This window comes from Peromyscus leucopus, chromosome 8b (assembly GCF_004664715.2).
Source record: "Peromyscus leucopus breed LL Stock chromosome 8b, UCI_PerLeu_2.1, whole genome shotgun sequence".
Classification (NCBI taxonomy): Eukaryota; Metazoa; Chordata; class Mammalia; order Rodentia; family Cricetidae; genus Peromyscus; species Peromyscus leucopus.
In genome coordinates, this window is record NC_051086.1 from 54,809,534 (window position 1) to 54,822,417 (window position 12,884).

The 12,884-nt window shown below is 42.3% G+C and overlaps 1 protein-coding gene across 1 annotated transcript in view; it reads right to left on the bottom strand.

Moving 5' to 3' along the window:
• Positions 1-12,884, bottom strand: part of LOC114706363 — a 117,090-nt gene that overhangs the window by 45,283 nt on the left and 58,923 nt on the right. The window contains 4 exon segments of the mRNA XM_037201053.1: positions 3,081-3,304; positions 4,647-4,746; positions 5,836-5,927; positions 8,073-8,162. Of these exon segments, the coding sequence (XP_037056948.1) occupies positions 3,081-3,304; positions 4,647-4,746; positions 5,836-5,927; positions 8,073-8,162 (506 nt within the window).

The window sequence follows — 12,884 nt, forward strand, 5'->3', positions numbered from 1 at the left end:
CAGCTACTTCTCCAGTACCAAGCCTACCTGCTTTCTGCCAGGCTCCCTGCCATATTGGTCATGAACTCACCCTCTGAATCTAAGCCCCAATAAAATCTTACTCCTATAAGTTGCTTTGGTTATGATTTCTATTTAGTTTGTATTTATGTTTTGATGTTTATGAGAAAAACTATGACCAAAATTTAAATTCTAATAACTAAATTCCAGTGACAAACAACAGAACTATCAACTGTTTTCTCATCATCAATTCACCATGCCAGTGAGGGTGAGTGTGACCTGTTGCCAGTGGTGACTCATGCAGACTGACCCTCATTGGATCAACCTTGGCTTTGCCCCTGGCTAGCTGCTGGGTGAGCAATCACAGTGGAGTGGAGGTTTTTTTTTTATTATCTTGTCTGTTCCATTATATGTTGAGAGTATGTAACTTGTTTTTAATTTTATAGGGGTTCATAGTTAAGACGCTGCCTTGAGTCTATGTTGAGAGGTGGACTTTATGGAGTTTTAAACTGTTAGAAGTATTAAGGACCATGGGGACCTTTGAAATTTGGTTGTATTTTGAATTATGAGATGAAACTGAAACTTTGGAGACATGAGATAGGAAGTTATAAATTAAAGTGATATGCTTGGGTGTCTAGTTGACAATGGTAGAATCCTGATGATAAATGACACTTGTCAGCTTGATATGATCCCTGGTAATGAAATTGCCACTCTACAGTCCACCAGTTGCCAGCCCCTTCAGCACTGAGTTTGCTTCCAACTTGCACCATGACAAACAGTGTTGTAATGTATAACATTTAGCAGAGAACATTTCTATTTCTCTCAGGTAATTCCTTTGAATCAATAATCACCAGGAAATGAGACAATGAAATTGCTCCTGCTTGAGGTTGTACAGCTTGGAATTTCCATCAACAAAATGCCAGCCAGTAGTTTCACATGGAATCACACAGCACTAACACACCTTATGTATGACAGTTCTGGGCCTTAAAACCCTGGCTTTCCTCATGTCACCTTCAGCCCCAGCACCAGATCCTAGCATTTATTCATGCTTTGTGCTGTGCCAATTTTCACAGAATCCCAGAAGAAGCTGTACCTCTCCAACCTTCCTTCTTGTAGAGTATTGACCTTCCCAGGACTTGAGGGGAATATGGAGAGCTGGACTTTTGTTGTTAAGACCAGAAATTTCCTGAGGCATCTAAGATGACTTGGTATGTTTTTGCATTTCTTTTTTCCTTTTGGGATTTTGGATACAGGGATTCACTGTGTTTCTAGGTAGAAGTCACAATACTCAGGCCCAGCATGTAGAACTCTGGGACCACAGGTATGTGCTAACACCTGTCCCTGTAACTGTCCTTCTACACATATTGTCCTTCTATAAACTTTAACAGAATCATATATATTGGATTTTCCAACTCTGTAGTTTTCTGATCTGAGAGTGGGAGTAAGACACAGGAAAGGTGGTAGCCTGCCGGGAAGAAGCTTGAGTGGTGACTGGGGCAAGTGTTGTTGGTGAGACCAGGAGCTCTGTGTGCACCTGCTGGACTGGCCTCATTAGACTCACTGGGGAGGCATCATCTGGGGAGCAGTGCTCCTGTGTCAGGATCTGTAGCTCAGGGTCTCATGTGTTTATGAATGTGACTATTGTTTTTATTTGTTTTGTGAGTTTTTTTTTTCAGCTGAGTCCTGCTTGTTTTTTTTCATCTTCATTTGTTTTCCTCTTTGAGGCTTAACATTTAAAGTGAATATTTTTAATGTGATGGATGTTTTGTTCATTTTCTATGTATGGTTCTTCTATCAGCTGGAACAGTCTGTATTTCTTCTTTAGTTTTTATGACTTCTTCAGATCTTGGTTCTACCCTCTTGACCTACTCCTCATCTTCATCACCATGAGCAAACACCATCTTTCTCTGCTGTGAGCTGGATTCCCCTGGTCTCTATGGTGGGTCTATTGCTGTGCTCCTCGAAGCAGGAGAGGAAATTAACCTCACTAGCCACTTGTACAATTTCTGCTTTCCTTGTTGTTGCTTTTTCCTTTTGTAAGTAGAGTCTGGCTATGTAGCCTAGGCTGCACTTGAATTTTAAATTCTCCTGCCTCATCCTCAGGAGAGCTGGGATTACAGACAGGTAGTAATGGGTTTCTTTATGAGATCTTTCACAGATAACTTTGTTTTTATTAAAATATCTTCTTTTTGGTCACATGCTGTGGTTGTTTAGCTTGGTGTTCTTGTGGGACTCCTAACAGTGGGAGTTGGGGTGTCTCTGCCTTTTTTGCTCTCACAGTCCTTTTCCTCCTACTGGATTGACTCATCTACCCTTGATGTGAAGGTTTGTACCTAGTCTTATTGCATTTTGTTATGCTGTGTTCAGTTGATATTACTGAAAGGCCAGCTCTTTTCTCAAGGGAAACAGAGGAGCAGTGTGGATCTGTGCAAGAGGGGAATTTAGGGGGATAACCAGAAGGAGAGGAGAGAGGGGAGATGTCAGAAGAGATGTATTATATAAGAGAATAATAAAATGAAAAAAATCTTCTGAAGGAATCTTTGGAGATCTCTGAGGTTGGGACATGTTATGAGCCCCTCTTTTCTTAGGCAGCCCCTCTTCTGTTGCTCCAGCTCTCAAATGGAATCTGGTGACATCATTTTCTTCCTGTCTGAAGTAGTTTAATAGATTACAGTGTTGGTAGACACAAGGTATCAAATGTTCCTTATTAATTTCATTATTCTTGCTTTGTAACAATCTTTTCAAATTGCTCAATTTATTCTCAGCTTTCTGCTGGGCCCCGAAGGAACATGCTCTGCAAAGAGTACTTAATAATCAGCAACTAATATTGCTACTGAGGACATCACTTTCCACTTAGGAACTCCTTTAGGAAAAACAGAAGTATAGTCATAAGGCTGGGAGACATGTGCTTCAAAGAAGATAAATCAGACAGATAACAAAACATCTCAGTGCCCACCTTCACAGCCTACTCTGACTCATTAAGGAAATCATGAATCCTTTCCTCCTCATTATCATTCTACAGTTTGCTATGTGTCAACTCCACTCATTACCTCCACTCTACTCCTTATGCTTCCCTTGGTTACCTTGGAGATCCACAAAATGAGGGAGGTACACAGCAGCCACAGCTCCCTGCTCAGCCTTGATGTCAAACAGAGGCCCAGCCACCATGTGACTGTGCTGCAAGGGAGTCTTGTCCAGGTGTTGGCTCCAGGAACAGAATCCAATCTCGATGGTCACTGCCCTTGTCACCACAAAGCAGAGTCCTGAGTTGGAACAGTGGTAGGAACCAGGCACAGGGAACTGAACTCTAGACGAGGGAGAGGCAGACACCAGTGAACACCAGCTCTGCTCCTCTGCTGGGTGCAGACCCAGGGCAGGGCTGGTGACACAGCAGACTTCAGCCAGATGGCTCTGAGTTCTGGTTCCTCTGCTGTCTGTGGATCCCTGACTAAGTCATTTAACCCCCAAATCTCTTTCCTCATCTGTACACAGGGGTAACAAGGACAACACCATCTTATGGACCTGTGAGCACTGAGTGATCTATAGAAAACCTACAGGTAACACACACATAGAACAGTTGGATATGCCTGTGATGATGATGAGGGTGATGTAATAGATGTGTGTGTGTGTGTGTGTGTGTGTGTGTGTGTTAAGTTCTGGGAATCAAGCTAGAATCTTGCCCACTAGCCAAAGACTATCACTAAGGTACATATTAAGTTTATAGCAGTTATGTTCTTGAAGTATATATTTCCCAATAATAAGAGTTATGATAAATCCTTGGCCTTGAAACAAGGCTTTACCAAGAATTTTTGTGATTTTTCTCAAGTCTTTCTGTTTGGTACCTGGTAGGTAGAAAAGTGTCAGTTTTTGTAGGAGAAAGTCAAAAGTGACAGTTTCTCCACCTGAGAACAGTAACTATAACAGTGTTGGAGGAAGGTAACAAGTTATGGAAGGCAAGTGTGGATAGAGTCACTCCTAATGGCCCTTGAAGAACAGGGCAGCTATATCCATCCTCACATTCTCAGCTCCTAGTGGGTTTTTGGCACACAGTGGCTGTTAGTGAAGCAAGAATGCAGAAACTATGGGGATTTAAGGGAATCTAAGAGACAGGAGAAACCAAATATAATGAAGGGAGGGATGCTGTTTATACCATGAATAAAATATTCTGCAGAAAAACCACAGTTCAGATAATGAGCCAAGACTGTTTAGATGGAATGAAGGACTCTTGTCAGCTCTGTTGATGTGGTAATGGTGTGCTGGTCATGGAAGATGAGGTCCTGTCTTATCTATAGGGGAGGCATAATGAAATGTTTGTGTGTGAAGTCACCCGATGTCCTGGACTCACAATACTGTGACAGTGATGACAAAGGGGAACGTGAGTAGTTGAAACAAACTTGGAAAAATGGTTGTTGGAGCTCAGTGATTGGCCAGGGAAGTTCTTGTGCTCTTCTGTTTTGTAAATGTTTGAAAATTTCATGATAAAAATCCCTATTTCCACAGTAGCCCACACTTCTTATTCCAGTCCTTGCCTCCTGGGTTGCTGAAGGGAGGAGGAGACACAGTAGATACTAGGTGGGTGCTATCTGTGGGGATCCCTTGTGGAAAGTGTGCTGGGGAAAGTCAGCCTTTGCCAGGCAGAGCTCACTCACCGGTACAGGTTCCTCTCACTGTCAACCACCTCAGTAGCCACAGGTCCTGTAGGGTCCCAGAAGTCATCTTCAGTCCCCAGTGGTTCTGTGTGTTTGTTTCCTTGAGAGACAGGAGAAGATGGATGGAAGTGGTCCAGTGGTTCAAGTTGTGGTGCCCTGGCACTGGTTACAGTATGTGCAGGCTCCTCTCCCCAGCCCTCCCTTATACTAACCCAAGACTGAACTCTTTTCCAGATTGGTCAGCCTGGGCCTTACCAGGAAGTACGTCTACAGATTTTATTGCTGTTCCTGTGGCTACTTGCATGCTTTTCAGAACCTAACTGAAAAGATGAATGAGCATGGATGGAGGTGAGTCCTAGGCCATAGCAGCTCAGAATGAGACAGGGAGCCCTGGTACAGAGCCTGATGTAAGCCAGAGATTGATAGAGGGGCAGTGCCAACCCTCAAGGCTGGGAGAGAAGGAAGCAGTGTTCCCTCTGTGTTCTAGTTGAGGAAGATCTTTATAGGGTGGGGCTCTATGTGGCAAGCCTGTACTTGTTCATGTCAGAGACAGGGATAGAAATGAGTTTCAGCACATCTGAGATCAAGTCTTCTGTATGTGACAGGGACATTGCACCCATGAAATCTCAACAATATTGCTGCCTCTGCAAGATCTGCACAATGACAATACCAGTTGTCATGCTAATGTGGATGGAGGAAATATCACAAGGCCCCACCCATAGATAATATCTGTTAGAGAGGGATAAAATCAGTTCTCCTCAGAAATAACTCCATAATAGGTTATCAACCCAAATGGTCAGTCTTAAACATATATATGTGTACACACACACACACACACACACACACACACACACACACACACACAACCAACACCAAATGGGGTCATCAGGTTGTATTAATATATACATATGAATACATATGTGTGTTTACACATATATTTAACACTAATATTTAAAAAAAGGTCATGAACTTGAGAGAGAGGAAGAGAGAGTTTGTGGGTGGGTCACAGGAAGATAGAGTGGGCAAGAGAGAGGGGTAGAAATGATCTACATACAATACTCATGTATAAAGCTCTAAAAAATTAAGATAAATTTAAAAAATAAAGTAATGATGATTTCCTCCAACAGAAGATGCCCCTTCATCCTATAGTATAGACTCTTGATGCTCTAGGTCTGAACCCATCACATACCTGACTGTAGTCTCTGCCGCTTAAATGAGAGAGGGTTATCACTCATTTCTTCTTCATCTAGGTTCTCAGCAGGGACTGTCACAGGTGGTTTCCTACACACAGAGATGTTCTTTCCCTCAGATGTCAGGAGAAACCAGGGAAACCAGGGTTGTGTACACAATATCTCCACCTAAAGGTCAACTCTTATGAATTTGAACTAAGTCTCATGCTTCTTCTCTGGGCTGGAACTCTATGAAGGTCTCCATCCTCCTAGGCATCCATACTGCCTAAACAGGAACCATCTCAACCCTTCCTTTGTTCTAGTTTGAATGTGTATCCCAATGATCATACATTGGAACAATAATCCGCAATGCCACAGTGCTGATAGGATGAAGGGTAAGACACTGAGGTCATGAAGGCTCTGCTTTCATGAAGGGGTTAATGTCATCATCACAGAAGTAGGTTCCTGTGGCCTGACAGGACTTGTCACTAAAGCCACCTTGGCCTCTCACTCTAAGCCTTCCCAGTTGTGCAGTCAGATGGAACAGGAAGAAAGGCATCTCTAAATGTAGGGTCCATGCCCATGTCCTTCCTTCTATCCATAACTGTAAGAAGTAATCTTGATTCTTTATGTTAAGTGCCCAGTGTCAGACACTGTGTTATTGCTGCACAAAACAGACTAATAATCGCCCACCCTTAATGCTAATCCCTAGCACCTCCCAAATCTCTCTTCTTTCTGTTCTGTACTCTCCACTTCCACAAACTCCATTCTTGTCCCGGGATGGAGTGAGCAGTGTCCTGAACCTCTCCAGAATCATCTGACAGACATCCCTGCTTCTGATCTGGTCCTTTCTTCCTCATTTTCTACATAGTAGCTGATCATAAAATATGAGCAGAGATGCTCCTGCATGGCTGAGGCACTGGAATGCCTCTCATTTCCACTGGGGAGAAGCAGAATATTCTTAGTGTGGTTCCTAGTTCTTGCTGTGGCCCTGTCCCCCTCCAGGCCCTACTATGTCATGCCTTCCTGTTCAGTGACTACTAGACAAGTGGCTATCAAATATGTGTTAAAATGTCAACTGGATGGCCTGCTAAATCAGAAATCTCACTGAAGGAAGCTGCTCCACCCGAGATTCTGAATCAGCAGACATGGGGTGGGGCCTGAGAACCTGCATTTCCGTGGAGCTCCCAGGTGATGGTGAGGCAGAGCAGATGGTCTCACACATGGTTTCCGGCCCTCAATGGAACTGCTCTCTCTGCTTCCTTATCCTTTATTTCTGCCTGGAATTTTCTCCTTCTTGGCCCATTCCTTATTTCCCATCTTTGAAAGCTCACCTCAGCTCATCTCAGGTTTGGAGGAGTTTAGACAAACTGCAACTGAACTCAAGGGTTTCCAAAGTATAATTCTGTAAACTATGGGGGAACAAGTGTCTCTTCCCGCTGACTGATATAATGAATGTTGGGTCATGTCTGCCTTATTTACTGATGTGCCCTCACTCCCAAACAGTGTATGATGCACAGTAGGTCTTCAGGAATGTCTGTTCAATGAACGGCTGACCCTCCTAAGTCTTTAGTACACCCTTCATTTCATGTGTGTCATAGCAGCTAGGAACTTGAGAACAGATGGAATTCAGGCTTGTGAAGTGAAATGTGACAAGGTGGGAAAACTTGGGGCTTCAGCACAGTCTCTGGAATGGAAGGTGAATTTCCTGTCCTGCAGCTTCCCTTCAATCCCATTGTACAGTGTTTGTGTGTGTGTGTGTGTGTGTGTGTGTGTGTGTGTGTGTGTGTGTGTATGCACGCACGTGTGCACATATGTTTGAATATTGGAGTTGGGACAATGATACATGATACACATCATGGTTTTTAATCCCCTAAGAGTCTTTCATTCTGTGTCTCTCCTTGGGTTGGTGACTGCTTTCATTGTTCAGTAGTCTGGATTCACTGCTGGCTACTATCATCTACTATTAATACATTTGCTTTGCCAGGGGACTTACCACTAACTAAGCTTTTCATATTCTTTTATCTTGATTGACAAAATTAAGAAGACATGTTATATGATTCTGTTTTTTAAATCATACAACTATCACACACACACACACACACACATCTCACTTTGGTCACTGTGGTTTTCTAGGTTCTCTCACTCTCATTGTCTTTATCATCCCCCCGCCCCAAGACCCTTTTCCACCTCTCAGCTCTGCAGAAGCCACATAGTGCCTGGGTTGACCAGTAGGAGTTCTGTGTCTACCCCTTACCATGTGCTAGAGATGTGTAGCTGTGGATTCTCTGCCTCCACGGCCCTGAGCTCCATCATCACCTGGTCACTGAGAGGAGTCTGGTCCATCCTACAAGCATAAGAGGGGGACGTTTCTTCTTGGATCCACCATAGGATCAAGAGACCTCAGGATCCAGGATCCTGGACTCTTCTATGTTATCTGTAGATGGAGCTAGTGAGGAGGCTTGTTAAGGCTTATTCCTGACCCAAACCCAGGACAAAGCATGGAAATGAGTCTCATTGGGGCTTTGCCAGTGTGTGTGGGGAGATCTGAAGCCAGGATGTGGACCTTTGGAACTTTCCAGAACTGAAATGAAGGTTTTGCCCTTTATACCCTGTTTCCCACATGTCAGTCATTGGTAACAGACTCTCCCAGGGAAGGAAACATAGCCATAGTTGAGGGGATTCATGTTGGAAAAGGGCCACGTAGTAGCCATCAGCATTCCTTGTGGCTGGAGGTCATGGCCGTATCCCCAAAGGTATTCTGGGCAAGTGTTCAAAGTAAACATATAGTGCTGGGATCATGGGTACTCTCCTTGAGGGAAAGAGCCTTGGTTCCATTCTCACCTCTCTCCCCCTTTCCTTTAATGCTAAGGGAGAAAGCCTTGTCCTTATACAGCACCCACTACCTGAGGTCTGCTGGTCCTATCTTTATTATCCCCAAGTCCTAGGATTTCTGGATGTTAGGGTAGTGACCTTCCCTGGGTTTCTCCATCCTCAGACCAGAACCGTAGCTATATCACTCCCATCTGCCTATTGTGAGGCACAGAAAAGGATGGAGGGGGAAGGGTCCTGCACCTGTGAGAGGTTAAGCAATGTCAGGTGCACCATGCTCCAGCTCTGAACAGGCTCTTCAGCCTATGAGAAACAGTCATGTCTGAAAGCAGGCTGGGGAACAAAGGTGCTGAGCAGCTGGGCCAGTTTCAGCTCCCAGAAAGAAGACTCTTCACTGGGCAACTACTCCTTTAGCTTCGAGAGTTGAAGCAGAAGGCCTGACAGAGGGCAGTCTTAGGGAACAGGCTTGCTGTACTCCTCCTATTGGCTGGTGGCACCAGAAGACAGGGTTTGGTACTCTCTATGGTTCTCTGATCACATGAAGGGCACTGGCCAGCAACCTGGGAAGTTCCTCTAGAAACTGGCTGTACGCTTGGGCTGGGGAGGTGGAAGGATTCAACTGAAGGTTTTTTGTGTCCTACCTGGTCTGCAGCCGCTCAGACCCAAGTAAACACACAGAGGCTTATATTAATTAAAACTGCTCTGCCATTAGCTCAGGTTAACTATTGACTAGCTCTTACACTTAAACTCAGCCCATTTCTGTTAATCCATATGTTGCCACATGTTCTGTGTGTCATTACGTGCTGCTTGCTGGATGACAGGGTGGTGTCTCCTCTGTGAAACAGGAACCTAAAGGACCATATCGCCTTGCAAAGTTTAGTGGTCACTTTCCTATGGGTCCTGCATGTCCAGTTGATACAACATTTTATCAAGCAGTCCAGGCAAGAACAGTTTCTTGCCTAAATGGCTATTTTTGCAAGAAGAAGATAAAGTCCATATGGAGTGTCTTTGATGCCTATCTTTCTCTTTGAAATAAATCAGTGCTGCCAGAAGCAGACTTGTCTCACTGTCCAGAAAGTCTGAGTTTTAAAAACATTTTAAATGCCATATTCTGTAGGTCTTTGAAGTGTTTGAAGATTGCCTACCTTATTGAAATATATCTATGTATACCTAGAAAACTTAACTAACATGACTATAAGTTTAATTATCATAGATGACTAATTATTAATCTGTATTTCTCAACTATACACTACAATTTCAAATGAGTTGCATGAACAAAATACTTTAAACAAGAATAGAAATATACATACAGTATAGCAAAATTAACTTTAAATTTGTATCAATAAACTAAAATCCATAGCAATGTAAAACATTTCAAACAAGTTGTTGCTCTTTAAAAGTAGGTTCAATAATCTACCCTTTCACCCTATCATTTCTATATTCTACATTTCTATATCATATGCAGGTAGCTGGACACCAAAGTATTCGGACTTGAGCGCAAGTTACACAGAGGTTTCTGAAAGCCATGCAACATGGTGTGTGGTGGATACAGCTTTTGCTACTAAAAAAAAAAAAGAGGTTTCTGGGCTGTATGCTGCTGGATGGAAACACAGACCCACTGCTTCCCAGAGTCTGAGGTGAGCATTGGTTCCCAGGGCTGACTGTAAATGTAATTCTGCCATGTTAGGAAGCTGAGGTTGGCAGAGCCAGAAACCAAAGCTTCCATTTCAGTCCTAGTAATGCTGCAGTTTAGAGCAATAGATTCACAATAAAACAGATTCAGATGAAATAAACCTCTAAATGGTTTAAGGTATGTGTAAAAATGTATGTAGGCTTGGAAGAGAGAGAAAAGGAATACAGACAGTTATATAAAGAAATAGCTTTTAAAAAATAAAGTCTTTAAAGACAGTAAAAGTAATATAAAAATAAGCCATATAAAGATTGGTATTATACAGAGAATCCGGATTGTGTTGTCTTTGGGAATTTTAACTGCAGAGAGACATTTGATTGTAAAAACTGCTGAATTAAATCAGTATGTATATTTTAAAGGTATCTTGACTTCAAAATTTATTTAAGGATATGTTGCTTTGGAAAAGAGATTCTGCTTTTGTTTCCACAGAGGATGAGAACATGTGGATTGCTTCCAGAATAATATGGTTTGACCAGTCAAGACCCTCTGAGAGGCCCAGATGATCCAACAGCCAAAAATTGCTTCAAGGCAACTGGCTCAAACAATGCAGCCTCACAGATTACTCCAGCCAGGACTTGACCATAATTCTTAATTTTCTCAGTATCCCCATAAGACTACCAGTGCTATCTATCGGCAGGAAGTAGCCTAGAACACTACACCCACATCCCCCCAAAATGGATCATGGATGTCTGTCTTTGTTTAGATTATTGGTTGCAAATTGTTATTGGTCATATTTAATCTCTTTCTAAAACAAGAAAGGGAGATATGATATAGAAATATAGGATATAGATATGATAGGGTAAAAGGGTAGATTATTGAACCTACTTTTAAAGAGCAACAACTTGTTTGAAATGTTTTACATTGCTATGGATTTTAGTTTATTGATACAAATTTAAAGTTAATTTTGTTATACTGTATGTATATTTCTACTCTTATTTAAAGTATTTTGTTCATGCAACTCATTTGAAATTGTAGTGTATAGTTGAGAAATACAGATTAATAATTAGTCATCTATGATAATTAAACTTATAGTCATGTTAGTTAAGCTTTCTAGGTATACATAGATATATTTCAATAAGGTAGGCAATCTTCAAACACTTCAAAGACCTACAGAATATGGCATTTAAAATGTTTTTAAAACTCAGACTTTCTGGACAGTGAGACAAGTCTGCTTCTGGCAGCACTGATTTATTTCAAAGAGAAAGATAGGCATCAAAGACACTCCATATGGACTGTTCTTGCCTGGACTGCTTGATAAAATGTTGTATCAACTGGACATGCAGGACCCATACGAAAGTGACCACTAAACTTTGCAAGGCAATATGGTCCTTCAGGTTCCTGCTTCACAGAGGAGACTGCCAGGCATTTTGCAGGACACAGAGAAAAGTTACTGAGAGACTAAGTCTATGGGCTAAAGATAGATGCTCCAGCACTGCAGAGGAACTTTGGATAACTGTCCAGGCAGCCAGCTGTCTCTGTCATTCTAGATTTTTGGAAGTTGTTTACAATGCTCTTCCTGTTTACTTAGGTAATATTATATCCTTCTGAGGTCTTTGATGTAGTTGAAGACTAGATAGTTATATTTATAGTTTTCCTTGGTTATGATAAGAGATAAGGTAGATATATAAAACCTTAGATTCACAAATATAAGATAGATAGAATATTATCCTTAATTTTGCCAAATATAAATAGAATAGGTATTGTAACTGTAATTCTTGCTAGATAACTGTTCTATTATATGTAATTTTACTATGTTAAAATTAAAACATTCCTTTTGAATAGAAAAAAAAGGGGAAATGATGGGAATGTCTTTCTGTATGCTGTGAAAATATGTTGTTCTGATTGGTCAATAAATAAAGCCGTTTGGCCTATGGCAAGGCAGCTTAAAGGCAGGTGGGGAATTCAAATAGAAAGACAGGAAGAGGGCGAGAAACATGCCAGCAAGCTGCCCAAGGAGCAATATGCAATGGGAAACAGGTAAAGCCATGGAACATGTGGCAATACATAGATTGATAGTTATGGGCTGATTTGGAATAGAAGAGCTAGCTGGTAAGAGGTCTGCCATGGGCATAGTTTAAAAATAATATAAGCCTGTGTGTGTTTATTTGGGACGGCGGGAGCCAGGCAGGACCAGGAAAACTTTAGCTACAGAAGGACAGGAGAGGGAGAAGCTCAGAGACAGTGTGAAGAGGCTTAGTGGAGGACGGCAGTCTCCAAGCTGTAGTTTGGAGGCTTCCAAGCTTGTATGAAACTCTAGTGCAAAGGTAATGGCACCATTTTAGGCACTAAGAGGACAACATCTGGCTCCTGTAGTGAAATCTATGGCCCTTCAGGTGTCCAGCCTCTTTCTGTTCCAGAGTTTTCCCCAACTCCTCCTTTGTCTGGGCCCTGGTCTCAACTTGGCCCAGCCAAGTCCTATATCTCCTTCAGGCCTCAAAAAACCCTCCTAAGCCATTTAATAAAGTAGCATCTCTCACAGCATGACATTATCAAAATACTGTTGCCTCCACATCATTCAATAGAGCTTGTCATAGAGGCTGTTGGGTG